Here is a 25,886-nt window from a genome sequence, read left to right on the forward strand (position 1 = left end):
TATCAGACCTCTAGACTGGGCAGAAGCTGACAGCATAAGTTACAATGAAATCTTTCTTTTCAGTAGTCAGTGAGCAAATGTGGTTTTTGAACCCCTACTGTTATTCCACAGAATACACTGTAAACTACATCTTAATTTTGTGTGAAAGCTCTTTTTATCTTCAGAGAGGGATTGCTGCTAGTGTTCCAAGAACTCAGCTTTTAAATGAGAATCACAGTGGACTTGGCTGTAAAAAAACCCTCAAACAAAAACAACAACAAAAAAACCCCAAACAAAAAAACCTGCTCTGTCTGATGTGGATTGAGAGGACTTGAAGGTAAAAGCTACACTTTATCACCATGCAGAATTCAGCAAAATCTGGTGCTGAAGGGAAGAGACAAGGGAGTCAATGAACATAAGCAGAAGCTGATTTTACAACCCAAGAACAATTGCCCTGCGAGTTTCCCAATAAATAATATCACTCAGTTGCTGTAGCTGGTTGCTTCAGTATCTCTACTCTTGAGCATCTTGATTCATGAAAGAAATGAAATAATTTCTGGAAATTCTAGAAAAATCTTCCTGCCTTTCTTCTCATTCCTAACCAAGATATTCTGGCTTTGTAGGGAGATATGAAATGCTGTTCCTGTAAGACACATTTCGGTCTCATTTCAGCCCTTATTTATGCAATTTATTGTATAAGAATGGATTCCTGTACCTATAAAAACAAGCTTCAATGTTTGTTTTGATCCCAAGATGCCCATCTGTGTACATAACTTGTTACAAGATTTGGTCCAAAATGCTCTTTATCCCAGATATTTGACAAAAACAGTATTAGTGAAGGTGTGCACCTTTAGAGATTTATCGGCACTGGTTAAGTGTTACGACTGCTGTATGGTTTTGCTGTTTGTGAATGATACATTCCCACTGCCAATAAAATCTTTTTATATTGCAAGTGGAAATGAAAAATCTCCTTGTAGATGTGCTTGAATACCGGTCCTGGGTTTTGCTGCTTGGTAGGTGGTATATCGTGTTTAAAGACCTAGGAACTGGTACCCCATGCATTAATGTCTCCACCAGACAACTACTTTCCTGGCAACGTAGCTGCGCTATACCAGGCTGAAAATCATAGTCTGTTACAATTACTGATTAGTTTGGGGAAGAATCTAGGTTTTTTCCTTTTTTGCCGTGTAGAAAGCTACACAAAAGGGATTCCACTGAGCTGAGTAGGTGTGCTCAGAAGGCTGTTTACATTTCTTGATATTAGCCTTTGAAATGATAATTAAATATCATTGGCCAAAATAAACCTCAAATCTATTTTTATTTTGTGCAACGTCTTTCATCAGCTGCCAGGTAAGGATGGGGGAATGTGCTCTCTGAAGGAGGGTGGAGGAGGACCTCACTGTGGTTTGGAAGGCTTTGACAGAAATAGGGCACTTCCAGGGATGATTTTTGTTCCATCCTGGTTTGATACAGTTTAAAAAAAAAAATAAATCCAAGCTCTGCTTTGTCATCTACACCAGGTCCTTTGGGATCCACAGGCCTTGTGAGCTGGCTGAGTAAGAGTCAACAGCACAGTGTTTTGGTAGAAGATACCTAAGGAAGTATCTGGTTGGCAGAATTAGTCCACTCATTCTGGACTGTACTGGCTAAACTCAGTGGGATGGGAGCATGGTCCTCTGACAGTGTCAGTTTTGAGCTATTCATTCACCTTTTTGCTGAAAAATCACAACTCCTATAGCAGAGCAGTTCAGGGACAGCAAGGACATGCAGCTTGGAGTGGCTTTGTCCTAAACTCTTGCAGATCAGTGTGGGAGAGCGCATCTGTCAGAGCTCCCAATAGATAAGAGGTTTCTTCTACGAGAGCATTTACCCTTTGCCATGTTGCTGCAGGAGTGAGTGATATTGGAGATTGGTCTTTTTTTCTCCAGCTGTCAGTGCTAAGATTTGGGGGAGTGTGAGCCTAACCCATCAAGTTAAAGTATTTTAGAAATTCTGATGGAAGGGTTTGCATTTCTCAGTTTCTTGGCCTTTCGGGATTCTTGTTTTGAGGTTTTACGTTGTGAAGTGGTCAATGATAAAAAACTTCCTGCCGAGTTTCACCTGTAACTGTGTTGTCTCTGGCCACCAGAACAGACAGAGACTGGCCAGATTTCTTAGCTGATGAGTCCCACTATGCCAGTGATTTCGTGTAGTGACTAGTACCTTGGCAAAACCAAGCAGTAGGGTTGTGTTCCATCATTACAATCAGATAAACTTTTTCACAAAGCAAAATCTTTCAAGTAATTTTCATGTTTTGTGCTTGCATTTTATTAACTGTGAAGAATAAGATGACTAGCCTTGGGGAAAGCCCCAAGAAAAGATCTCTTACGTGTGTCATTTCATCATGTGAACTGTCTCTAATTTATGTATTTATGCATATTTCACAGCACATTTGGGTTACCCTATGCTATTCTTCTAAACATGTATATAATTACTTTTATATATATATATAATGATTAAGATATACACACACACACACATATATATATATATCACCTTATGTATGTATAACACTGGTGAGGGTCACAAAAGCTATACAGATGTCTTTACCAACATTCTTCAGAGCTGAATAACTTTGTTAACATTTCTTCAAAATCCCTCATGCTGAAACAGTCTAACCATATAATTACCAAATCCTGTTCACAGAATGTCAGAACAGAGCTGTGATTCTCAAAACATTCTGGTTTAACAAGTTAGCACACCGTTAGACTTCTGCCGTCTTTTACTCTGTTAACACATTTCTTCTCCTGTTGCAACAATAAATCATTTCTTCTTTTGTTAGCACAATCTGTCAAGTTCCAAAACAGGGAGTCCTTTCAAGAACATGGTTCCTTTTTTCTGACACTGCTACAATACAAGCATCTTTAGGTGGTCAGCAGCTCCAGAAGCAGGAACTTGAAGGAGGACATCAAATACTGTAAGAAGTGACATATCAGACACTGGCAAAACTGTCACACAGACAGATGTAAGATTGATGTCCACATCCAATTATCTACATATAAATGTAAGACCATAAATGAAGGCGTTCTGTGAATTTGCAACATTGCAGCCCTTTTTTTGCAATAACTGTTGTAGGATTTTAAACATAAGCATAAAAAATTACTGCATTAAGAATAACGGGAACTCACAGAAATGAGTTTAGAGTGAAAAGCACCAAATGCTGATGGAGCATTGTTGCAAGAGGGAAAGTAACAAATTACATCTCCTGTGTGAAGTCAGGAAGAGAAAAGGAGAGACAGGAGGAGGATGAAACACCTTCTACTGTTTCAAGGGGAGGTGATGAGCAGAGCTGTTACTTCTGCTTAACTTTTCATATGAACTCCTAGACAAGCGTGATTGTTTTCAGTATTTTAACAATTAGACTGCAATATAGGTAAATTTTCATATCTCTCCTCCCCCAAATGACTCCAGGAAAACATGATGCTTCCTTCTATTGGCTTACTAAGGTAAGGTAAAAGGATATTGCTTCAGTGGGTCTCCAAATGTGTCTTTGAACGGGGCTTCTCTTCTGTGGAATTTTATGCCAGTCCTGTTTAATCTTCTCAGCAAGATGATCTTCCAGAAACTGGAATGTAAATAACAGAGTAAGTCCACATTCAGAAGGTTTTACAGTCCATTTAGTTTATGGACAAAGAGCTATGTAGTAGTTTTGAGAAGGTGGCAGTATTATTTTGGGGTTCTGTCCACTAAAACCATATTTTGGGCTTAAAATCCAAAGTGTTTAATATTTTTTATAGTTAGTTTAAAGCTGTGCCTTTGAAGAAGACTGATTTCATTTGATGGAGTACTTGGGCATTTTGTGCTACAAACATTGCTGCAGGCTTGAAGCATGGTATAAACGTTGTCTTCACAGGTGTCCTGGGGCTTCTAATCGAAGAGTTGCTCTGGAGAGAAGGAAAACAAGCAAGCTGCAAGCAGAAGCAGAGGGCGAGAGTGGTTCTGGTGGGATGGAGCAACCTAGCAGTTTATCTCCGGATTCAGATCAGGGAGTAGTGCCAGCCGAACAGAGCTTCACCTCGCCTGCCCTTCCCACATGGACAGACGAGCCCAGCATCGACAATCCACCGTTTGAGGAGAACACAGTAGCAGACAGTATGTCATCACCTATCTTCTTAAGTCTCTTTTACCAGATGTGTCAGAGCTTGTCTCTTACCAGCCATGAGTGTGCATCATCATCTTCTGCTCTTTTCTTTTGCAGTTCCTGGAGAAATACTAGTGGGTTTCAGTTATGTGCAAGTGTGCAGCTGGGATAAGGTCACAATTAGGAAGGAAAGAAATATCTCAGAGCACGTGCCAGATATCATGCTGCTGTATCATCATTAAACATGCCATGGTGCAATAGTTCATATTAATCTATTAGTAGCACTGGCCTCGCAGCAAAATGGAAAGAGTATAATTTCTGTAAAATTACAAAAGTTGACTTCTAAGATGAGATTTCTTTTCCCCTCTTCCCCCTTTCCCCATGCCTGGATCAGCAGCCTTCCCACACACGGAGTGCTGTCCTGCTCGAGCAAAAAGGCAGCTGAGTAACTCCTGCATCCATCTGCACCGAACGAGCAGTAACACCTCTAGCATCTGGGATTTTAGAGAGGAAGTGCTGAGCCTTACCACAGAGGAAGGTGGTCCTGTCCCCTTCCTTCTCCTCTGTATTTGCCATCCTTTAGCCATCCCCCTTTTTCCTCTTTAGTTGTCTCCATGTTTGCTTCAGAAATGGGCTCCTTCTCTTGACCCAGTAACTTAACAGCAGCTCCTAATGCAGCTGTGAGACCAGCTGATGAAGAGACATGACCAAGTCATGTGCTGTAGGGTAACCCCTAAACCACATTTTTATCATCATCACCAAATGTGACATCACAAGTGACCCAATTGGAAATTAAGTATATGAAATTTATTATGAAGGACAGGATCCAAAGGGTTCAAGAATATTCTTTTCCAGTCCAAGTGATCCCATTTCAGGAAGCATGGATGCTACTAAGTTGTTAGAGAGTTGTTTCTAACGAGCTAGGTGTTCCAACAAGTAGTGGAACTAATCCAGTTGTGCTTATTTAGTTTGTTGTTAAACTGTTGTCCTGTGGCCTGTCTACATTGTCCTTTGGTGATTTGCTTTATTGAAAGTGAATGAGGTATAAAGGATATTAATCATCTGTCTTTTTAAAAATAAATGGCAGCAAATCAACAGCCACCTACCTTGCCTGAAGGAGAGATCACTACTATTGAAATCCATCGGTCCAATCCTTATATCGAATTAGGAATTAGCATAGTGGGTGGCAATGAAACGCCTTTGATCAACATTGTCATTCAAGAGGTTTATCGAGATGGGATCATTGCCAGAGATGGAAGACTTCTTGCTGGAGACCAAATACTTCAAGTATGGAACCTAATTATATATTCTGTCTGCCTGTTTTCCATTCACTTCTTGCAGAACCACCTGTTAAATGAGACAGGAGGTTTTCCTTGTCAGACTGTGTTGTATAAATGTTAGCTTTGCAATTATCAGTTGGAAGGCAAATTAATATTCAGAGTACAGCCTGTTGTTCTAGCACTTTTGGCTGTCATGTTTTACATTATTGCTTGGACCAGTCCCTGGAATTATTTTCCCTTCTTAGCATCTCTTATCAACGTTTAAAATATGGGTTTATTTTTCTGGTTTTAAATACTGTAGAACTTGGGCTTTATTTCAACTTAATGCATGCTTTCCGACGGAACCCAAGGTTACTTCTTGCTAACAAGTTGGCATAATTTGTCCTGTGTAAAAAGCAAGTTGTGGATTGTAAGGCTGACTTCATCTAAACTGTTATTTTAATCTGGTCACTATTACCTTCCAGTAGCCTAGGCAGTTGACCTGCATCTTTCAGTGTGTGTAAAAGAGTGGGTGATATTCTTCTTCACTGTCATAACTCAAAGCAAGGTGCTCTAAATATTTTTCCAGAAATTAAACTTTAAGTTGGTTATGATTAAGTGCATAATTTTGTTACGGTTTTAAGTGTTCATGCACAGGCAGTGTAAAAAGGTCAAATTCTACTAATTTTGGATTTTTAATTTTGTATTAGGGGAAGGGTCTGTTTATAGGACTCTTAAGAATGGCACTGAGTTCTACATACACAGGACTGTCATCCAGCTTTTTTCTGGTTTTAATCATTCCACCTGAAATAAATATATTACCATCATTTCAAAATTACTTCAGTAACAATGTTTGCTTTTGATCTAAACCTAAGATCAGTCCAAAAGTAGTGTCAGCCTTTTAATTTCACTTTTTTTGAAATCAAGCCAATAGAAGTAGCTTAAATACTGTAGTTAACCATGGAATGAAATTAGTTTGCACTTCAAAAAATAAAGTCCTTTTTGAGAAACATGCCTTTTTCTTCTCTTGGGAGTGTTAGCTTAGTGCCTGGCCAAGAAAGCAACCCAGAGGTTTCCAAGATGTTGCCTTTTTAACAAGAAGTTGCAGACACTGGTTGGATGCTGCCTAATTTATTTCAATACTCAGGGGCTCTCCTTCATTGCCAGAATAGGGAGCTTGAGCTCCAGTGAAGCTTTGTAAACTCTTGCTGTTTGGGCAGGTGTCAATTATAGTTTCCAAAGCCATAAGTGGCAGTAAATTGATTATAAATAGCATTTATAAGCTGTAGTGAGCCTTCCCTATCAGTGTGCTGGCACTGAGGCTGTCATATGCTAGGGGAGCATCCATGAGAGTCCTTCTGCCATGCTGAGGGAGAGGTACAGGAGGTAAAAGCCAAACTTTTTGGAAGATACAGTAGCTTTATTGCTTTGAATTTACCTTTGCAGGTGCTGAGCTGTAATATTAAAATGGCTCAGTCTCTGCCAGCTGTAGCTAAGTGCAGAGTTAGATGCAGCTCAGCGTGCACGCTTCAGTCGGCTCTTTCTGAAAACGTCTTCAAAGGCTTTTATGAGCATTAAAGTACTAAAAGAAAGCCAGGAAGGACTGTGAGGTGAAACTCAGCATTTCTTGCCCAGTCAAACAAGAAGTATTATCTTTTTAAGATCTGAGGGAACAGCATTTAGTAACAGCTACATAAAAGCATATGTTGTCTGCAAGGTATAGATAGGTGCCTAACATTTTCAAAGTGCTGTACAAACTGTCCCTTTAATGTGCTGGACTGTGACTGTAATTCATGTAAAACATGTTCTAATGAGAATCCCTTTCCCTAAGAAACGCTAAGGCTGGTTTATTCTGAAATTGTGAACTGCCTTGCAGAAAGAAGATTTGCTTTTTATTGCATATATTCTTCTGTGCCCTTTGGATGCTTCCATATTTTATGTATTTACTTAGCTAGCGACAGCTAAAAATAAAACTAGATTTAATTTAAGGGCTCTGACGGATGAGCCCTAGTGGGTTTTGCGGGTGGCAGCTCTAAATGTTATTTCTCCTAGCTATGCCTGTTTTTCCCTCTGCTCAAGGTTACAGCCTGTCTCTGAGCAGCAGCAGACCAGGACACGATTGTGGTTTGGTGTCTGAGCTTGCGGTGCTGCCAGGAGCAGTGGCTTTATGCTGGGCATCGGGCTGGAGGTGGTGGTGGCTCAAGAGGGTACGGCTACCCCTTCACCGTGCTAACACCACCAGGGCCAAAGGGTCTGGCACTGACCTCTCAGAGCCCCTCAACTCAGATGCATATGATGTAAATGGGGCAGCTGCTGTACGTAGATTTCTGGGTCCTTCTCTTCCTATTTTTTTTTAAAGTGTTAATATTGCTATTAGATGGTGGGAAGCTGCAAGTCTGTATTTTTACTTACTTGCCATGGGGAGCCTGAAAACGCTTAGGTAAGGCAGGTCAGTGTAGTCCATTTTGTGTTAGTTTCTGTCTGCTGAAATTATGGAGCAGGGGTTCCTCCATCCGGGCACAATAGTACATGCTAAAGGATGACGTTTTAGTGTTAAATTTGAACCCCTTCTTACAAACAAGGCAAATACAGCTTTTGTGCTGGTTTTTGTGGTGATCATGTTTTCTGCTAAATCTCATTGCACTGTCAAGTTTTATCCTAACTTTGTAGTGTAAGAAGTGACTGAAGAGGACTGATCTTTGTATCAGTGGGCCACACAACAAACACAATTCTTGTTTATATGGAGAGAAAGTTTAATCTGGTTTTCATTTACAACTGATCTTTTGAGTAATACAGGTTATAAGTCTGAAACTCTGACCTAGTTGAAATTGGTGGAAAATCTAAGTTCATGCTAAGAACTGAGAACTAGTACAACAACCTTTTTCTACTGTCTTAATGAACAGTTTCATTATTCTGGATTTCAAGGTTTTTTTTAATTTTCCACATCGTGGAAGTACTGCGTGTTGTTGTTATACGTAAGCTTTCTTCAGAGATTTGGATGTATTCTTTTTATAACTTTTTTTATAGTTTTAAGTGATGCTGGGCTTGACACCGAAAGCACATGCAAAGTTCTTGTCCTGGAGAATGAACAATGTAAAGGTCTAAGGAAGACAAGTGTACGAGACCAGGAGAACAAAAGCCCTGGGCTATGATGACAGAGGATGCTCACTGTTAGAGAGATGTTTTCACCTTTGTGGGAAAAGGCCTCAAGTTGTGCCAGGGAAGGTTTAGATTGGAGATTGGGAAAAAAATTCTTCACCAAAAGGCTTATCAAGCAGTGGACCAGGCTGCCCAGGGAAGTGGTTGAGTCACCATCCCGGAGGTGATTGAAAAGACATGTAGATGTGGTGCCTGGGGACATGGTTTAGTGGTGGACTTGGCAGTGTTAGGTTAATGGTTGCACTCGATGATCTTAAGGGTCTTTTCCAACTTAAAAATAGGTTTGTATATTGAGCAGACAAAGTGGCTTGGCAGGAGAGTATCGAAGGGTGAGAGAGGAAGCCTGGTAGGGTCAGATACATATGTTGCTCCAAGTCTGGTTTGAAAGTGAGGTCTGAATTTAGTTTGGAAGGGACTTTATTTCCGTAACCAGGAACAATTAAATACTTGAAAATATTGTTCTAATTTTTGTTGTTGGTGGTGTTTTGCAGGTCAATAGCTTTGACATAAGCAATGTGTCTCACAACCACGCTCGAGCTGTGCTTTCCCAGCCTTGCTCGGTGCTGCACCTCACCGTGCTGAGGGAGAGGCGGTTCGGCAGCCGCACACACAACCACGTGGACACCACCAGCTCCTTGCGGGAAGACAGCTTTCAAGTGACACTGCATAAACGTGACTCCAGTGAGCAGCTTGGCATTAAACTTGTACGCAGAACAGATGAGCCGGGAGTTTTTATTCTCGACCTTTTAGAAGGGGGGTTGGCTGCTCAAGATGGCAGGCTCTGCAGCAATGACCGTGTACTTGCAATTAATGGACATGACTTGAAGCATGGGACACCTGAGCTTGCTGCTCAGGTTATACAGGTAATTTGCATTCCCTACCTGAGTTCTTAGTTCAGCTTTATTTCTTTTGCAAAACCTGGGGTAGAGTCTGTCCCAGACAGAACAGCTTGTGTACTGCTTAAAAGCCTGCAGCGATGCAATTGCTGTGATTTATGTTCTGGAAATACGAGTGCAAAACAGGGTGTGCTTTGACACCTAGCAGGTGAACTTCACCTCCTCAGAAGTGAAAAGTGCATTAAGTCTTCCCTGGCATACAGCCTGAACGTTAGAAGACTGCTCATGTGAGCAAGGACAGTACCATGTAGCCTATTGCTCGGAAAAAAAAGAAAGGATTATTATTATATTTATGTATGTACAATAGTTGTAATCTTTCAGTAAGCTCTATGAAAGTGGGCTTTGTTTTGTATTGATCTGCCGGTGTTTGAGTGGGGTTAAAACAGCAAAGTGCTTTGTCAGACTTTGTATAAGCAATAGGTAGGAGCTGGGAAGGGAAAAAAATAGGTATTCCATGAGTCCTGCACAGTAAAACTTGTTTTCTGAGTGTTGAAGAAAGGGCTGCTCCCAATGTCTGGCTGTGCTCTGGACACAAATATTACCCGGAGCTTGATGCAGTGTGATGCGTGACCCTTCCCTGTTCCCACAGGAAAACCTTTACTCCATGTCTTTCTCCCAGTCTGTAAGGAAACAGCTGTAGCACATTGCTGCTTCTTGCTGATGGGATGTTGGTGAAAATGGCTGGTTTTAGGAAAGCTGGAACAGGCCAGTAGTAGGTTCTTGCAGTCTAGTGCAGTCATCTTTGCTTAACTCAGCACCACAGAGAGAACTCTGATGCAAATGAGTAGTAAATATTTGTTTCAGGAATCATTTCAAGAGCTTCCCTTGCAGTTAAAAGAAAATAACAACAATCTCGGGAATTGTAGTTTCCCAGTTTTTGGATACAGTGAAGTGGTCAGAATTTTACACTGGGTAACTTGTATCTACTGAGGTGTGGTTTTGTGGTGGTAGAAAGAGTTGATGTTCTATTTAACATCTGGTAACTAAGTCTTACGATACTCCCCAAAATCCATAATTTGATGGTCTGCTCATATATAACAATCTTTCTTGGAAGTCTCCCTGGAAAGTACCAGAGGTGCTCAGAGCTTTTGACCAAGATCTGCAGACCCTGGAGCCATCATGTGGGCATTTCTTTCTTTTATTGCTACATGTTGCAGAAGTTTGCAGAGACTGCAGATGGAATTGGGTGATTTTTAATGTTTGAAGCTTGATAACACAAAGTGAGAAATAGTTCTTTTGGCAAAGGATTTCCAGCTGATGTAAATCTAACATCAGAGGCGAAGGAGGAGTGTTAATATCCCCTCCATTCTGAGGAGAATTGCAGCAAAAAGCAAGTAAGGGACTGCGCAGTCTAAGCAGTTTGTGGCACACTCGGGAACTGGAAAACAAGTTCTGCTATTGTGTTATTTCATATTTCATCATCAGTTCTCCTCCTTCTCTGCTAATAGTCAATATTCTACCAACTTCATTACTTTGTTTTATATATTCAACAGGCTAGTGGGGAGAGAGTGAATTTGATCATCTCTAGACCCCTGAAGTCACAGACAGTCAATATTATCCGAGACACTGGGACTCACAACAGCAACCCACACCAACACCAGTCCCACCAGCTGTTTCACAGCAGACCAAACTCACATAAGGTTGGTGTTTCTCCTTCTAAGAGGTATCAATACCATTTTACTCATGTGACGGTCTAAGTGTGTAGCAAGGCAAGACTGGAAGAAAGGGTTATACCTTGGTTTTTACCTACTTAAAAAAAAAAACCAAAAAACAAAAAAAAACCAAAAAAAAAAAAACCAAAAAAAAAAAAAAACCAAAAAAACCCCCATGACAACTTCCAAGTGCTCAAGTCCCGCATCATGTCTACAGTGGTAACAAAAGATATGCAACAGGTTTGGGTTTTTTATTTGCTGACTGTAGTGAGAGAAGCAAGTGCTGTGAGCTCATATGGCTGTAAGTTGTTAGACCTTGTCTTAAGACGGTGGCTCATGTATTACTGTGGCATGGGAGAGCTGTCATTCAAGATCATTATTTTTTTGTTGCCTCTGTGCTGGCTGCAACCAGCAAGGCCATAAAGTGTGGTGCGCACCATCCAGTATATAAAATGCACGTTGGAGGGATGTGTCATCTCCTCCGTGAGCCACCAGTGCTGACCGCAAGACTGCTGAGTTCTGCATGATCAAGCAGAGCGAGGAAGGCACAGTGAAGAGGTTTTCATGAAGCTTGTGGCAAATTACTTGAAAGACCTGCAGAAATAAAGCTTGTGCCTGAGGTGTTCTTGTAGTTAGAAAAATACGAGTTCTCACTGTTGAGAAGTTTAATTTTGTGAAATAATTGTCATGTTGACCATGTCAACCAAGCCACCTTTCCTCCTCCACTCTGTTGGCATCACTGTTTAACATCATACTTCTGTTGGGAGGATTTATGTGTTGATAGTGTTTCCTTTTAGAAGTTCGTGTAATTTCAGAGAAGAACAAGTGAGGCTCTAGGAAGCTTGTTTTCCTCCTGAGGGACAGAGGTGAGGCTTCTGAATACAGTTATTGGCCATTTGTACTTGCCACAATATTAGGCCATTATCAACACAATGATTAGAGCTCATCTGTATCAGAGAACTTGAACTGATTTTTCCATCTGCCAGCATGGGTTGTGTCCATATTGCAGTTCCAAAGTTGATGCATTGGCTGAGCTGATTTCTCTCACGTATCAATACTATCCATGGGCTCTTCCAAAGTGGGAAGTCCCACATAACCACAAGTGGAGATTTCCCATGTGTCATACTATTTATCTTTGCCTCTCTCTCATTAACCTACAGTTGGCTTAGAAGTCTTGTGGCTTAAAAGATGTTTATATAATTGCATGGCACCAGCCAGTTAGTCCTAAAGCCTGAAGACTTAAGAAGGAGCTGTCTTTATAAGCTGTGATATGTTTATTTACAGCTACGTACGTGATTAACATGTATACGCAAGCAGCAATCAGTCAGAGGAGTGTGGGGCACTGGAAGTCGCAGAAAGCAGTGTTGCCATTTTCCAAGAGAAGGCAGGAGAGTAAATAAATATTTGTAGTTGGAAGAATCTCCCAGCTTATTTCTTCTGTTATTTTGGATTCCTTGCAAGTATTCTGATAAATTTAAGGTGCTACTACAGTTGCGTGTGCAGTGGTTTGAATGTATCATTAAATATCCTGAAGAGGAAAGGCTTCAGCAAATAAAATGTACTTTGATTCACATTTAGATCCTTTTGATGGAGTGAAACTGGTACAGGCCAAACTTTATAATTCAGGTGTTAGAAAATGAAATATAGGATCTCTTCTCGCTTCAAGTTTGGGTCTTTGTTGTCATCATTAGGGAGTCTGTACAAGGCACCCATTACTAGCCAATACTTTGATTGGCCTTAATTACTTTGTGCTCTGGGAGATTCTACATACCAGCTGCTAAAGACAACATGATGTATATGGGCTTTAAATGGTCTTCCTTTGTCATCATGAAAACACGTTTTTCATTTCTTAGGAACTTCTTTGTAGTTCTGGGCCATACTCTACTGACAAATGAGATAATGCTGGTGTTCACCAAAACATCAAAAGATAACTTTTTTCATTTGTGTCCAGTCTTTTGACCATACGGTTTTGTAGTGTAGCCCTAAAATTTAGCCCATTCCAGTGTAGGATGCTAAGAAAAACTGGAGTGAGGTTTTCAAGATGGGCCTTTATAAACTTTCTGTCTCTATTTAAGAATCTACATGAGTGGCTTTTTTTGGTTTTTTTCTTCTGACCTGGAAGAAATCCAGCCAAAGCCGATTTCCACTACTTAGTCCTTTTATACCATTCTGTTAAAGTGCCAAAGTATAGCTTTGGGGTGTATTTAATTGTGTGCGCTTGGGTTTTGGGTTTTTGTTTGGTTGGGTTTTTTTAACAATGTTATTTATCCTTGTCAAACAGGATCTCTCCCAGTGTGTTACATGCCAAGAAAAGCACATTACTGTGAAAAAAGAGCCACATGAATCTCTGGGAATGACAGTGGCAGGAGGCAGAGGCAGCAAAAGTGGCGAACTGCCCATCTTCGTGACAAGTGTACAGCCTCATGGGTGTTTGGCAAGAGACGGCAGGATTAAACGAGGTGGGGCTTGGCTTCCCTGGTGGCATGGGTGGCCTCTGATTGCTTTTTGATGACTGTGTTCTCTGGAGTCAGGTGGTGTCAAAAAGTCTTTTCACGGGCATAGGGAAGTGCTGATGGATGGTTTTCCTCACGATTCAATAATGGAAATCCACTGTTTAGTATTGCACTTCTACCTTTTCTAGGAAGGGATGTTTAGAGAACGATAGCAGGGGAAGCAGATAAGACCAGGAAATGTCTGGTTAAATTCTTTAAAGCTGACGGTAATCCCCTGAGCTGAGGGTCTGGTGTGGTGCTTTGTACTGTAGTGCAGTTTTTGTGTTTAACTTGGTGGGCTGAGCCCCATCTCTGTTGGAGGAATAGTATAAATCCTCAGTATAGTGTCTGAACAGCAGAGATGGTCTGATGACAGGCCACGGCTCACTCGTGCTAAGTTTACCCCCAAAGCTACATCAGTGTTGATCCTGGCCTCTGAATGCTTTCTTATCCTCTAGGACGGCTCGGGTTTGCCAGTCTTCAGGGGTGCTACAGCCCCCATCCTTGTTCCTCAGCTTTGCAGAAGGGAGCCAGGAGGCTTAGGTGGTTGTGGGTGATCAGTCCTGCCTGATAATAGCAAAGCATTTGATGGTTTAAATATATTGTGTTGTATGTGAAACAAAGACTGCCTGTGGGATCTCTGCGATTCAGAGTACGCAGAATTACAGATTGTTTTAGGCACGAAATTTAGGAAAATTCACAGATTGCAAATTTAAAAAGAACAGTGTGGGAGCATCCTTATATGCTTCTAAGAGAGGGAGATTTACACCCACATACCAACGCGTATGCTTTCTTTTTCTGTACTACTACGAAAACACGCTCGCTAGAGGAATCGCAATTGCTTTTTCATTGTGTAACATTAACGTAGCCACAGCAGCAACTAAAGTGATTTCAAGTGAGGCTGCACCTCAACTTCAGCTTTCTCTGGGAGGAAAAAAGTTTTTAATATATTAGTCTTGTTCCAAATGTGACCTGAGTGTTTGCACTTTTGCTTTGTTTTTTCTGGCTTTCATTGGTGAGTGAGACACTGTGTGAAGAGGAAACTGTCACTGCTTGGGCAGTAAATAACATTCTTGTTTTCATTCTGAGATCTCTTAAAAATACTCTGAAATATAATAAAAATTGTGGCAAATCTTTTAGTGGCTTTGACTTTTTCCAGAATACCTTTGTAGAGATGCTCAGTCTTTCTTTTAATGGACTGGTTTTTCTACCAATCTTTCCAGTAATTTTTTAATTCCATTTTGTTCTCCTGAGCAACAAGTTAGAAAAAGCAGAAGACCTAAAACACTCCGTGGAGCCTCACTTATCTACAAGAGTTGGTTACTTTGTGGTGCCTGTATTGTTCCTTACATCATTCTTCCTTCCCTTTTAAAGTTAGTGTGGATCTAAAATCCACTACTGGAAGCAGTTATGTAGTGTCTTCTGCAGCAGCAGTTGCAGCTGAGATGGTGAGGTGCTTAGGTAATTTCTGTCTCAAATTTTGAGGGTGATATACTGTAGAAGCTACAGTATTTGATGCATTATGTGGAAATAAATTATACTGATCCAGCTTAATGGTTCAATACATTAATGTTTCAAACTGACAGTGTAAGTCTTTGGAGCTATTCACATTCCCAGGCTGTTAGTTCAGACTGTCTCAGCTCCAAAAAATACAGGATTAAATGAAACCTTGGTGCAGGAGGTGCTTTCGGTAGGAACGATTGACAGATTGATGTGTTCTCACTTGTACCTTTGAACAGGTGATGTGCTGCTGAACATCAACGGCATTGATTTGACTAACCTAAGTCACAGCGAGGCGGTGGCCATGCTGAAAGCTAGTGCTGCCTCTTCTGTAGTTGCCCTGAAAGCCCTGGAAGTCCAGGTAGAAGAACAGCCCCAGGCTAATGAAGAACAATTGAGTACCATCAGTGAAAATGAGTACGATGCCAGCTGGTCACCATCGTGGGTCATGTGGTTGGGACTTCCAAGGTACGGAATTAATCGATAAAATAATTAGTTGCCTGTTTCAAGCTAAGTCCAAGAGAGATACAAAAGCAGAGACCTTATTAGTTGCAGCACATCTGCCCTTATTTCTGCCTGCCTGCCTATCTCCGCTATATTGGATTGGTAGGTTCTGACAGGACTCTTGGCATGGGTCTCCTGCACATGTATGAACCTGTAGTTACAAATCCTTATGTTGTTCTGTTTGGTTGGGTTTGGGTTTTTTCCCAAGAACCCATTACCATCTCTGCCAAGCACAAAAAAAATCTTGGAAGATTTGCAGCAGGCTCCCTCCTCTTGACTAATCTGCAGTGTGCTGAACATCAGTTGTTTCATTTTTACTCTTCTGTTTTTCACTCTCTTGTGATTACAGCTATGAGGCCATTTTGGCATTGCTTACTGTCAAGACAAGCTCCTGCTACAGTGAATGGTGGTGTTAACTTCAGTCAGGGCGTACAGGTTAATTCCTCTCCCTCTGGTAGAGTTACCAGGCTCAGGTCTGTAGTTTAAGCATAAAGCCACAACAAGAACCGGGCATATTGGTAGCAGAATGCAGCTGAAGATAACAGAACCATGCATTGGCCCTCCAAAGATTTCACATATTTTCTGAATTTTACTATCAATTACTTTCTCTTCCATTCAAGTGTTAAAGAGTTACCTAATCTCAATAAACAGCTTCCAGTTTTGGTAAATGTACTTCCTTTCCATGCTTCAGCAGTGGTTTATTGCATATATACTACAGATGCCCATGCATGGCTCCTAAAGTTATGCTATGCATTGTGCTGCTATTTCTTAAATGGGTATTGTACATCAGTAAAGAACTTGGCATCTTTTTTACCCAGAAGTTGATTTCTATGTTGTGTGGGGTTTTTTTTATTACAGTCATTGCCAGCTTCATTGGCAAGAATTAATTTTCCCTGGGGGACATAACATCTACCAGTACAGTTAGTGAAGTGTGATCTGAATTACTTACATTCTGTGTAATAAAATGGTTAATCATTTATATTTTCATTACTGGTGATGCATCAGTTCAGAGGTAGTGAAGATGATGCATGGATTTTTAGGTCTTTACTTAAAGTAGAAAAAGCCTAAACTGACTGGGGGTGGAAGTAAAACGCACTTCATTTTTGACTTGCAAACTGAACACATCAGGTATCCATTTTCCACCCACATTCTTGCCACCTGTGAAATCCCTGAAATGCCATTCTATTACTGTCAGTTTACAGAGTTAACTGTGTTCAAGTAATTATTCTAGCACTGCATTATATCTTTTAAAATCCTTTTCTGTCTCAAGATTGCAGGGTTTTTTGGTAATCGGTTTGAATATTGCAAAATTACTCTGGGAACAGAAGTCTAAGTGCCATCCCTCCCCGTCTCTTCCACGCTTAGCACAGTGGTAATGATGAGACAGCAGGTGCTGTGCCTACTATAAAAATATCTGTTTGTGGTATACATGGCTTTTTCTCTTGCTACCCTGTGCTTCCATTCCACAGCTGCCTCCATAGCTGCCATGACGTTGTACTGCGGCGGAGCAATTTAGGGAGCTGGGGTTTCAGCATCGTTGGTGGCTATGAGGAGAACCACACAAACCAGCCTTTCTTCATTAAAACGATTGTTCTTGGAACTCCTGCGTACTTTGATGGAAGATTAAAGTAAGCTAAAATACTAGTAATAATAATAAACAATTTTATATAGTTGTGTGGTGGTGCAAATAGTTGCTGAAGGAAATACACTGTAGCATTTTGTGCTGGGGGGATCATGTAACCCAGCAGTGCTTTGCCTGCCTGATGAGTGTGATGCAGGGAAGTGCGAGGTGTTTCTGCTGGGGAAAGGGTGTCTGTCAGAGCTGGTGCTTGTGCTGGCACCTCTGCCATCTCCTGTGCTTCTCCCCATCTGCAGTGCCGACGTCACCTGCTGTCTCCATCTCTCTGTTGAACTCTCCATTAGGCCAAGAGACATTGTGAAATGTGTATGTACAGAGCTATCTGGTTTGTAACATTTTTGTCTTCCTAGAGAACAGCTAAAAAATTAGAACTTAATTCTTTAAAGTGGGGAAAAATGCTTTATCCTTTCATATAGCCTTCTGAAGCCCCTGCTGGAAACTCTGGTACGGAGGATGGGTGCTGCTGCTTTAACAGAAGGGCAAGAAAGCAGATGAAAAAGATCTCGGAGAAGACTGTTAAGGAACCCCAGTGCCCTGAGAGTCATTAGTTGGTGTGAAAGACACTGATAAAATGAGGCAAGTTCAGCAGAGGCCCCTGAGATGGTGGGAGCTGGAGTGCTTGCACCGCAAGGAGAGGGCTTCAGGGACAGCTAACAGCCCCTTCCAGTACCTACAAGGAGATTATCACGGAGACACAGCCTGGGCTTTTCACAGTGGTGCAGGGCAAGAGGACAAGAGACAGTAGGCACAAGCTGAACAAAAGAGGTTGAGACTGGTTATAAACAGAAATTATTTCCCCATGACGACGGTCAGGCAGTGGCATGAGTTGCGTGGTCTCTGCCCTTGGAAGTTGCTGAGACCCAGCTGGATAAAGCCCTAAGAGACCTGATCAGTTCTCACAGCTGACCTTGCTTTGAACGGATGGTGGGACTATAAACCTCCTGAGGTCCCTTCTGACCTTAAAGATTATATGATTTTACTTACACGTTATGTTTGGATGCAACCCCCAGGTCTAGCATCCATATGCATCTTAGCCTTGTGTAGGATTAGTTCAGAACTAGGACTTACAATTCGTATTAAAGGTTCTCTTGTTCATAAACTGACTTTTTGTGAAGGTGGCAGTAAAGAATATGCAACTTGAAGTTTTATGGCGTGATTTTTACATGTAGATTTACTTACAAAGTAACTTAAGAAAAAAATGTACTTATGCCTAGAGCCTTGACGGTAATTTATTTTTCAGTTCAATGATGTCATGGTTTAACCCCAGCCAGCAATTAAGTGCCACTGAGCTGCTCGCTCACTCCCCCCTCACACAGGGGGCTGGGGAGGAGAATTGGAAAGAAATGCAAAACTCGAGGGTTGAGATAAGAACAGTTTAACAATTGAGATAAAACCAAAAGAACATTAATAATAATGATAATCACGGTTATAAGGAAAAGGAGGGAGAAGTGGAGAGGAATGAAATCCAAAGGTAAAGGAGGGAAGAAAACCAGTGATGCACAGTACAACTGCTCACCACCCACTGACCGATGCCCAGCCAGTCCCTGAGCAATGATCAAAAGCCCTGGCCAACCTCCCCAGTTTATATACCAAGCATGACGTCCCATAGCATGGAATACCCCTTTGGCTAATTCGGGTCACCTGTCCTGTCTGTGTCCCCTTCCAGTTTCCTGCGCCCCTCCAGCCCTCCTGACAGCAAGGCCTGAGAAACTAAAAGGTCCCTGACCACACTGTTCCCACATTAAATCCAAAACACAACCCTGCAGTAGCCACCAAGAAGAAAATTAACTCTATCTCAGCTGAAACCAGGACAAATGACTAAACAAATAAATTAAAAAATAGCTTGGCCAAACACAAAATAACATCTTTTTTTACTAACTATGGAACAGTTTGGATTAAATGAAAGATCCCAGTTCAACACAAAGTAAATAATTTCAGACTGGGGACTTAATGTCTAGAATCATAGAATGGTCTGGGTTGGAAGGGACCTTCAAGATCACCTAGTCCCACCCCCCCTGCCATGGGCAGGGACACCTCCCACCAGACCAGGCTGCTCACAGCCCCATCCAGCCTGGCCTTGAGCACTGCCAGGGATGGGGCAGCCACAGCTGCTCTGGGCAACCTGTGCCAGGGCCTCACCACCCTCACAGGAAAGAATTTCTTCCTAATGTCTAACCTAAATCTGCCCTCTTTCAGTTTAAAGCCAGTCCCCCTTGTCCTGTCACTACATGCCCTTGCAAAAAGTCCCTCTCCAGCTTTCCTGTAGGCTCCTTTAGGTGCTGGAAGGCTGCTCTAAGGTCTCCCCGGAGCCTTCTCTTCTCCAGGCTGAACCACCCCAACTCTCTCAGCCTGTCTTCACAGGAGAGGTGCTCCAGCCCTCTGAGCATCTTTGTGGCCCTGCTCTGGAGCCACTCCAACAGGTCCATGTCTGTCTTCTGTTGGGGGCCCCAGAGCTGAACACAGCGCTCCAGGTGGGTCTCATGAGAGCAGAGCAGTGGGGGAGAATCCCCTCGCTCGACCTGCTGGCCACGCTGCTTTTGATGCAGCCCAGGGTACGGTTGGCTTTCTGGGCTGTGAGTGCACATTGATGGCTCATGTTGACCTTCTTGTCCACCAACACTCCCAAGCCTTTCTCCTCAGGGCTGCTGTCAGTCCATTCCCCACTCAGCCTGTACTGGTGATTGGGATCGCCCTGACCCATGTGCAGGACCTCGCACCTGGCCTTGTTGAAGTTTGCAGAAGCCCACATCTCAAGCCTGTCAAGGTCCCTCTTCGATCCAAGTGTCGACATTGCCAATAAAGATGTTAAATAATGCCGGACATCTTCCCACCAATGGAAATTCAAGCATCATTCCTAAGAGGAGTGGAAGACTAGTTGTGGTCACACTTACTCCCTTGTAAGGAATTAAAAAGATGTTCTTGTGTAATATTGTGATACAGTACCCTCTGTCTGAATCTACCGTCTCACTGAGAACACGGACTTAAAAATGGGCCGTAAACCAGGGTGTGCTCCTTAGAACCTGCGCCATGAGTTATCATGGGGCAGGTCTTTTTGAAGCTGTTGTTTTGTTTATATTATCTAGATGTTTTGTTAGGCTAGAGAGGAAAAGAATAAATAACTTTACAGTTCAATAGTTAAGACAGTTTTCTGTCTACACGATCTGTCTAGTGTGATTTTATAGAAGGTGAAATGACTTCAGCAGAAAGGCTGGGTGAGTGAGACCCCACTCAGTGAATTGTAGCATTGTGGTTTGGGTGATGGGGTACCTTGGTTCAGGCAGAGAGGGACTTGAATGCACATTTGACTGGTGTTGGGTCATGCTGCCTCTTCTGCTGCTGCTCTGCCCTGGTGGAGGACACCAGAAGAGCTCAGGAGAGCATCTTTTTGCCTCCGATAGTTGGGAGGATCAGTTTCAGGAAAAGCCCTGTTGAATCTCCAGAGTCATGTTCCACTGCTCTGGAGGATGCCAAACACACACTCAAGTTGCAGAGAAGAGATGCCTGGAGATGGAGCGTGCTCAGCGGAGGAAGAACTTAGATGCTTTTCGAAGTTTCTCTTGAGCTTGTAAAAACTGAAACCTAACCCTTCAAGGTCAACTTTCTCAAGGCAGGCAAACATCACCCTCCCAAATTTCTGTTCCCTGCTTCAAAGCACAGAGATGCTACAGCTTCTCAGTTGAACCATCTGCTGAGGGAGATTTCAAGCCAAGTGGTTACATTTGACAAAATTGTAAGCCATTGAAAACAAGGTTCTCGGTTGGAATGCAGTTGGTAACCATAAGTATCTTTACTTACACCTCCTACGGTAAAGGCGTGTTTGGGGTAAATGTGTTATAATCCACACAAACAAACAGAAATGCTTCTGTCATGCACGTGCTATCTCATTATCTCCTCCTGTCTCTTAGATCTTTCCAAATCTCTCTTTGCATGTTTTCCTACAGGTCAGCTCTTAATGCAGAACTATCTTGGTGTTAGAATTGAAATCTAGTGATTTGGGAATTTCCCAGATGAGTTTCAGCAGTAAAACAGACTTAGAATTGAACCCCTTTGCGTTTTTTAGCTACGCTTTTCAACCTGATGCAAACCTGTCACCTCAGCAATGAAGTTCTGTTTGTTGGTTTATAGTAGTTACTGCAGAGCAGTAGTCATCATTGGTTTTTTTTTTTTTCTTCTTGTGTTTTTTAGGTGTGGTGATATGATTGTTGCTGTAAATGGACTGTCCACAGTTGGAATGAGCCATTCTGCACTGGTTCCCATGCTGAAGGAGCAGAGAAACAAAGTAACTTTAACCGTGATTTGCTGGCCTGGAAGCCTCATATAGATTTGTGAATCACTTCGGTTCAAGCAGTGTCTTTTTCTAGATAGCTGGCACAAAAATCTCCTCTATCTTTTTTCCCCTATTGATACAGCTGGTTATAAGCAGGGCCAAAACTGCTGTATTTTCTGGTTTTTACGGGCCTCTCAGACTTACTGTATATATCTTTCCATCCTGAAATAGCCATTTCTGTTTGCTATATCTGTTGCTGACGCAAATGCAAATATATGCGAGCTCACAGAGAAACTCCCACTCTGATATGGCTGTCGTTGAGCTTCCCCCGTCAGGCTTGTAGAGTCAGCAGAAGAACTTAGTGGTTCTTTGGGTTTCTCTGCACAGTCCTCAAATTATATGTGATATATATAAACGTAATAGCCATGTGCCCGTTCTTCCTCGCAAAGAGAATGTGTGTCAGTACTGGAGTGACACATCTATTTGCTGCTATGAATCAAAATCCGTTTCCAAAGGTACATCTCCTCATTTCGTAAGCCTTTCCATTTTTGATTCAGTATTCCAGACTGATTCAAGTAATCCATCTTACTCATCAGAAATTTCTTGGTCCCCCAGAGTTTTCTTGCAGGGCATCAGTGTTCATAGAAAAGTAGGACAAAAGCCTGATATTACTGGAATTTTTATAAAGTGCAATAATTGGACTCTTTGTTAGGAAACTTTAATATATTACAGAGTTTATATCCTATAATGACAAGAAAGTGGAAGTAATTCCTGTTGCAATGCTGGCAAGAGTACACGTGCCCGAGGTCACCTTTGAGTGAATGGCTTGCAGTATTAGACTTTACTTTAAAAACAAATGTTTTGCTATGTCAGAGAATTTTGATGAACATTTTTACAAAGGTCATTTTTACTGTTTCTATTGTAGTTGTCAGCTCTCTTTGTTCATGTGTGGAAACAATACTTTGAGTTGTACTTTCTAAATGAGAGAATTAGTTCCAGGAAAAAAGCAAGCTATTGAGAACCCATATGTTATGGTTTACAGGTGGGCAGGCTAGAAGGAAGGCTCTTTGAATTCAAGTCCAACTGCAAAGTACGCTGCAAAGTTCACTTTTACTCTGTCACCTCCTGACAAATGCGCAAATGCCTTGATATCAAATGGTGAAACGATCTCTCTTGCATTTCAGGATTATTTTTTTCCTTTAGAGAGCACCTGCTATTAAGTTGTCAGTAAGAGTAATACTGTTTATCTTGGATTGTATTTAGTATTTTTACAAACCAACCTGTAACTTCTAGACTTTGCCTTTCCATGGTATTTGCAGGCTAAGCACCCGTTTTGTTTAAGAAAAGAGGGGTGGAGTGCAGAAAGAAATGTGCTGACCTGGCGCTAACCCTGTGTGTTGTCAGTGTTCTGCATATTTGAAAAAGAACTTAATTTATAAACCAGGTTCCCAACCTGAACTGATTTTATGAATGACCTCTGTATTGTATTATTAATTACCAGAGAATGTATTTGAGAATCACAGCGTATTTCAATTGTGAAGCATGAACTTTATTTTCAAACTTAGCTGGTGTAATATCTGGGCATATTATCGCATGTCATTAATTCCAGTGGCTTTGTTTTCAAAAGAAATAAAGTTACTGTTTTGCAAAAAATTTGTAACAATCTCATATGAATGAAGTGGTTTTATTCCTCTCTGTAATGTATCCAATCAGTTTAATTTCATAATACTAAAATACAGAAGAATGTCCTCTACAGTATATTACTGTACTGAGAATCTTTCTTCCTGAAGCAAACGCCAAACTGATTTGATACTTTTAAATGATTCGAGATCAAGTTTCCTCCTGTCGCCAGATGCTGTTGAACTGTATGCTTTGCTCTCACTGCAGATTTTTTTGTAAAGTACATCTTAGTGTAGATGTTAGGGACGACTTTGACACATGTACTAGACTTAATGTTTTTTATTTTTAAAATTATACTTTTCATCCAAAACCTTAGATTTCTTTTTTTTTTTTCTTTTATATGTATACGTAACAAAAGCATGGGTTAGCTTAAACTGTGCGGTTTTGTTTCTGTGTGCTGTAGCTTTTGATCAGAATGTCTAGCGATAAAACCCTTCTGAATTAATTCCCTTCCTGAATCATTTTCCCCCTTTCTCTTGTAGCTGCATAGTTGGGTTTGGTTTTCTGTGCCTTCTGGTTTAAATTATTTCACGATATTTTTTTTTCTCCAGATATTGCTATCTAATTGTATGGTATTAATGAAGGATGAATGAAAATAAAAGTTCATTCTACTCATTGTAATAATTCAAAGTATTGTCTCACTCTTTGCAAAAGCTATGGGTAGCTCAATGCAGGCTCAGTTTAAAGATATTTATTTTTTTTTCCTGCTGTGGTTTATCATAAATTACAGTTAGTGAATGTACCAAAAGAGTCTGAGGGCATCCTCATCCCACCAGAGTAACATACCAGCTGTTTAACTGGTAGTTCCAGCACTGAGAAGTGTTTCTAAAGTGGAGGTAAGATCTGTGCCTTACGGTACTTAGCCACAAACAGTGTTTCCTCTTTCCCCCTCGACGCCAGCTGGTACCAGTCAGCTGGAGGATGTTTTCACAGCAGAGATTTGATGCAAGGAGACAGTCTTGCTGGAAACATCATTTTTACAGCTGAAACTTGAGCCTCCTGGTAATCAGTTCCCATCTCCATCTCCTGCAGGCAAGTAGGCTCTATCTTTAGACATCTGTAAAGCTGGAATGAGTCTAAAAGCAATTTCTTAATGATTTGCAGTAAAGTTGCCCAGAACCTGGACTCTTAACTCCTTGCAGCAGTTAGTGTGTTACAAATAGATGAGTTCCTTTAAAACAAAACCATGCGTATGTACAGAAACACAGAAGAAACCAGCCACGTCTGCCAGTAGGTAATTAGCTCTTGTATGTCTTGTAAGTTAAGAGCCAGACCATCAGTTCTGATTTACAAATTAATGAATTCTTTATTGCAGCTGAAGGTGCACAGAGCTGTTGAGTGAGGTGGTGGTCCACACACATCTGTGTGCTGGAGCTTTGTGGGAGGAACACCTTTCCCAACCAACCCTGGGGGTCTCCAGTGAAAAATGTGCAACATTTTTTTCTGCTTCACAGCATGCCAATGAAGTTAAATCTGAAGATATTTCATTTGTCACTTTACACTTCCTATTTAGAGTCAAGAACAACTGAGGGGTAAATTCAAGATCACAAAAGATTTAAGAATTAATTTATTTGCAGATGCCCTAATAGATCTGGGGTGGGTATAATGAAAATGTAAGCCTGGTTCTCAGCTGTAGCATGAGTCAGATAATATCGGAAGTTCCTTTTAGTTAAGAAACTTGACCATTTACTTCCAATGGATCATAAAAATTTGTTAAGTAGCCAAGGTAGGAGATTCTGATGAGTTAAAAGAATGACTATGCCAGGCAGGGCAGCAGTGATGGCAAACATAGAGTTAAGGCCATGTGTCTCATGCCACACAGCCCAAGAAGATGGTGCAACACCAAGGAAGGTCAGTGAACACAGACATCCCAGTTGTCTCAGACAACTTCTAGGCAAGCTTACTTACCTAAAAAGTGGATCTCATCCAACACATACAAAAAGGAGAGACGGAAAATGATTTGCAGCGACCTCATCGCACCTGATGTAAATCTGTCCAGCTACTGAAGAACAGTTCATAGATTACTTATCGCCCAGAGGATGGAGAAGGCTTTAGACTTTATGCTTCTGGGACAAGTCAAATAATGTTATATAGGTAAGAAGGCTTAATCCTGGCTAAATGTTGGTGTTGTCCTTCTGTTCGTTGCCATATTGGATGGAAGGGTCCCCCGAATATTAGCAGTGCAAGACGGGTGCAATGCCCGTGTCGGTGATGCATTGCAATTGATACGATGGTGGTGAACTCCCTTCTGCAGAGTGATGCAGGAAACTTCAGACAACTCAGAAACCGGGGGCCTGAGAGTCCCATCAGAGGCCATGGCATTCACTGTGCCTGAAGCTGTTTGAGAAGGAATGTGTTTGGGTTCGAGGCTTGGTTTTGTTGTTAAACTATGCTGGAGGAATCTGTGGGCTGCAAGCACAGCCAAGCGGAAAGAGCACGCTCCTCGGCGGGGAAAGCCAGGTTTGCTTTGCCAAAGGGGGAGCGAGAGCCAGTTGCTCCCATTACAGGAGTTGGACAAGAGATGGAAGGGAAGAGCCTCTCCTCGACACTTAGGGGCAAATATTTAATCTAGGAGGGGCTGCCCCATTTCACCCTCCTTCTCAAGTAGTAGTAGCTGGCTTAAACACCTCAACTCCGCTGCCAGACCTTTCCTGCCCTGCCTTGGCTGCAGCAACCAGCTGTGGAAACTCCGGTTTAGAGCCAAGAGACAGCGTCATCCAGGCTGCTTTACATCTCACA

At 41.7% G+C, this 25,886-nt stretch overlaps 1 protein-coding gene across 5 annotated transcripts in view; it reads left to right on the forward strand.

Moving 5' to 3' along the window:
- Nucleotides 1–23,762, forward strand: part of LNX2 (ligand of numb-protein X 2) — a 65,295-nt gene extending 41,533 nt beyond the window's left edge. For all 5 annotated transcript variants that reach the window (XM_055801445.1, XM_055801444.1, XM_055801447.1 and 2 more), the window contains 8 exons: nucleotides 3,872–4,110; nucleotides 5,187–5,386; nucleotides 9,009–9,380; nucleotides 10,907–11,053; nucleotides 13,347–13,524; nucleotides 15,297–15,525; nucleotides 17,031–17,189; nucleotides 21,386–23,762. In XM_055801445.1, coding sequence (XP_055657420.1) covers nucleotides 3,872–4,110; nucleotides 5,187–5,386; nucleotides 9,009–9,380; nucleotides 10,907–11,053; nucleotides 13,347–13,524; nucleotides 15,297–15,525; nucleotides 17,031–17,189; nucleotides 21,386–21,521 — 1,660 coding nt within the window. In that variant the 3' untranslated portion in view covers nucleotides 21,522–23,762. The remainder of the gene's footprint in view (nucleotides 1–3,871; nucleotides 4,111–5,186; nucleotides 5,387–9,008; nucleotides 9,381–10,906; nucleotides 11,054–13,346; nucleotides 13,525–15,296; nucleotides 15,526–17,030; nucleotides 17,190–21,385) is intronic.
- The last annotated feature ends 2,124 nt before the right edge of the window (nucleotides 23,763–25,886 follow it).

The sequence above is a fragment of the Falco peregrinus genome, chromosome 4, assembly GCF_023634155.1.
Source record: "Falco peregrinus isolate bFalPer1 chromosome 4, bFalPer1.pri, whole genome shotgun sequence".
Taxonomy (NCBI): Eukaryota; Metazoa; Chordata; class Aves; order Falconiformes; family Falconidae; genus Falco; species Falco peregrinus.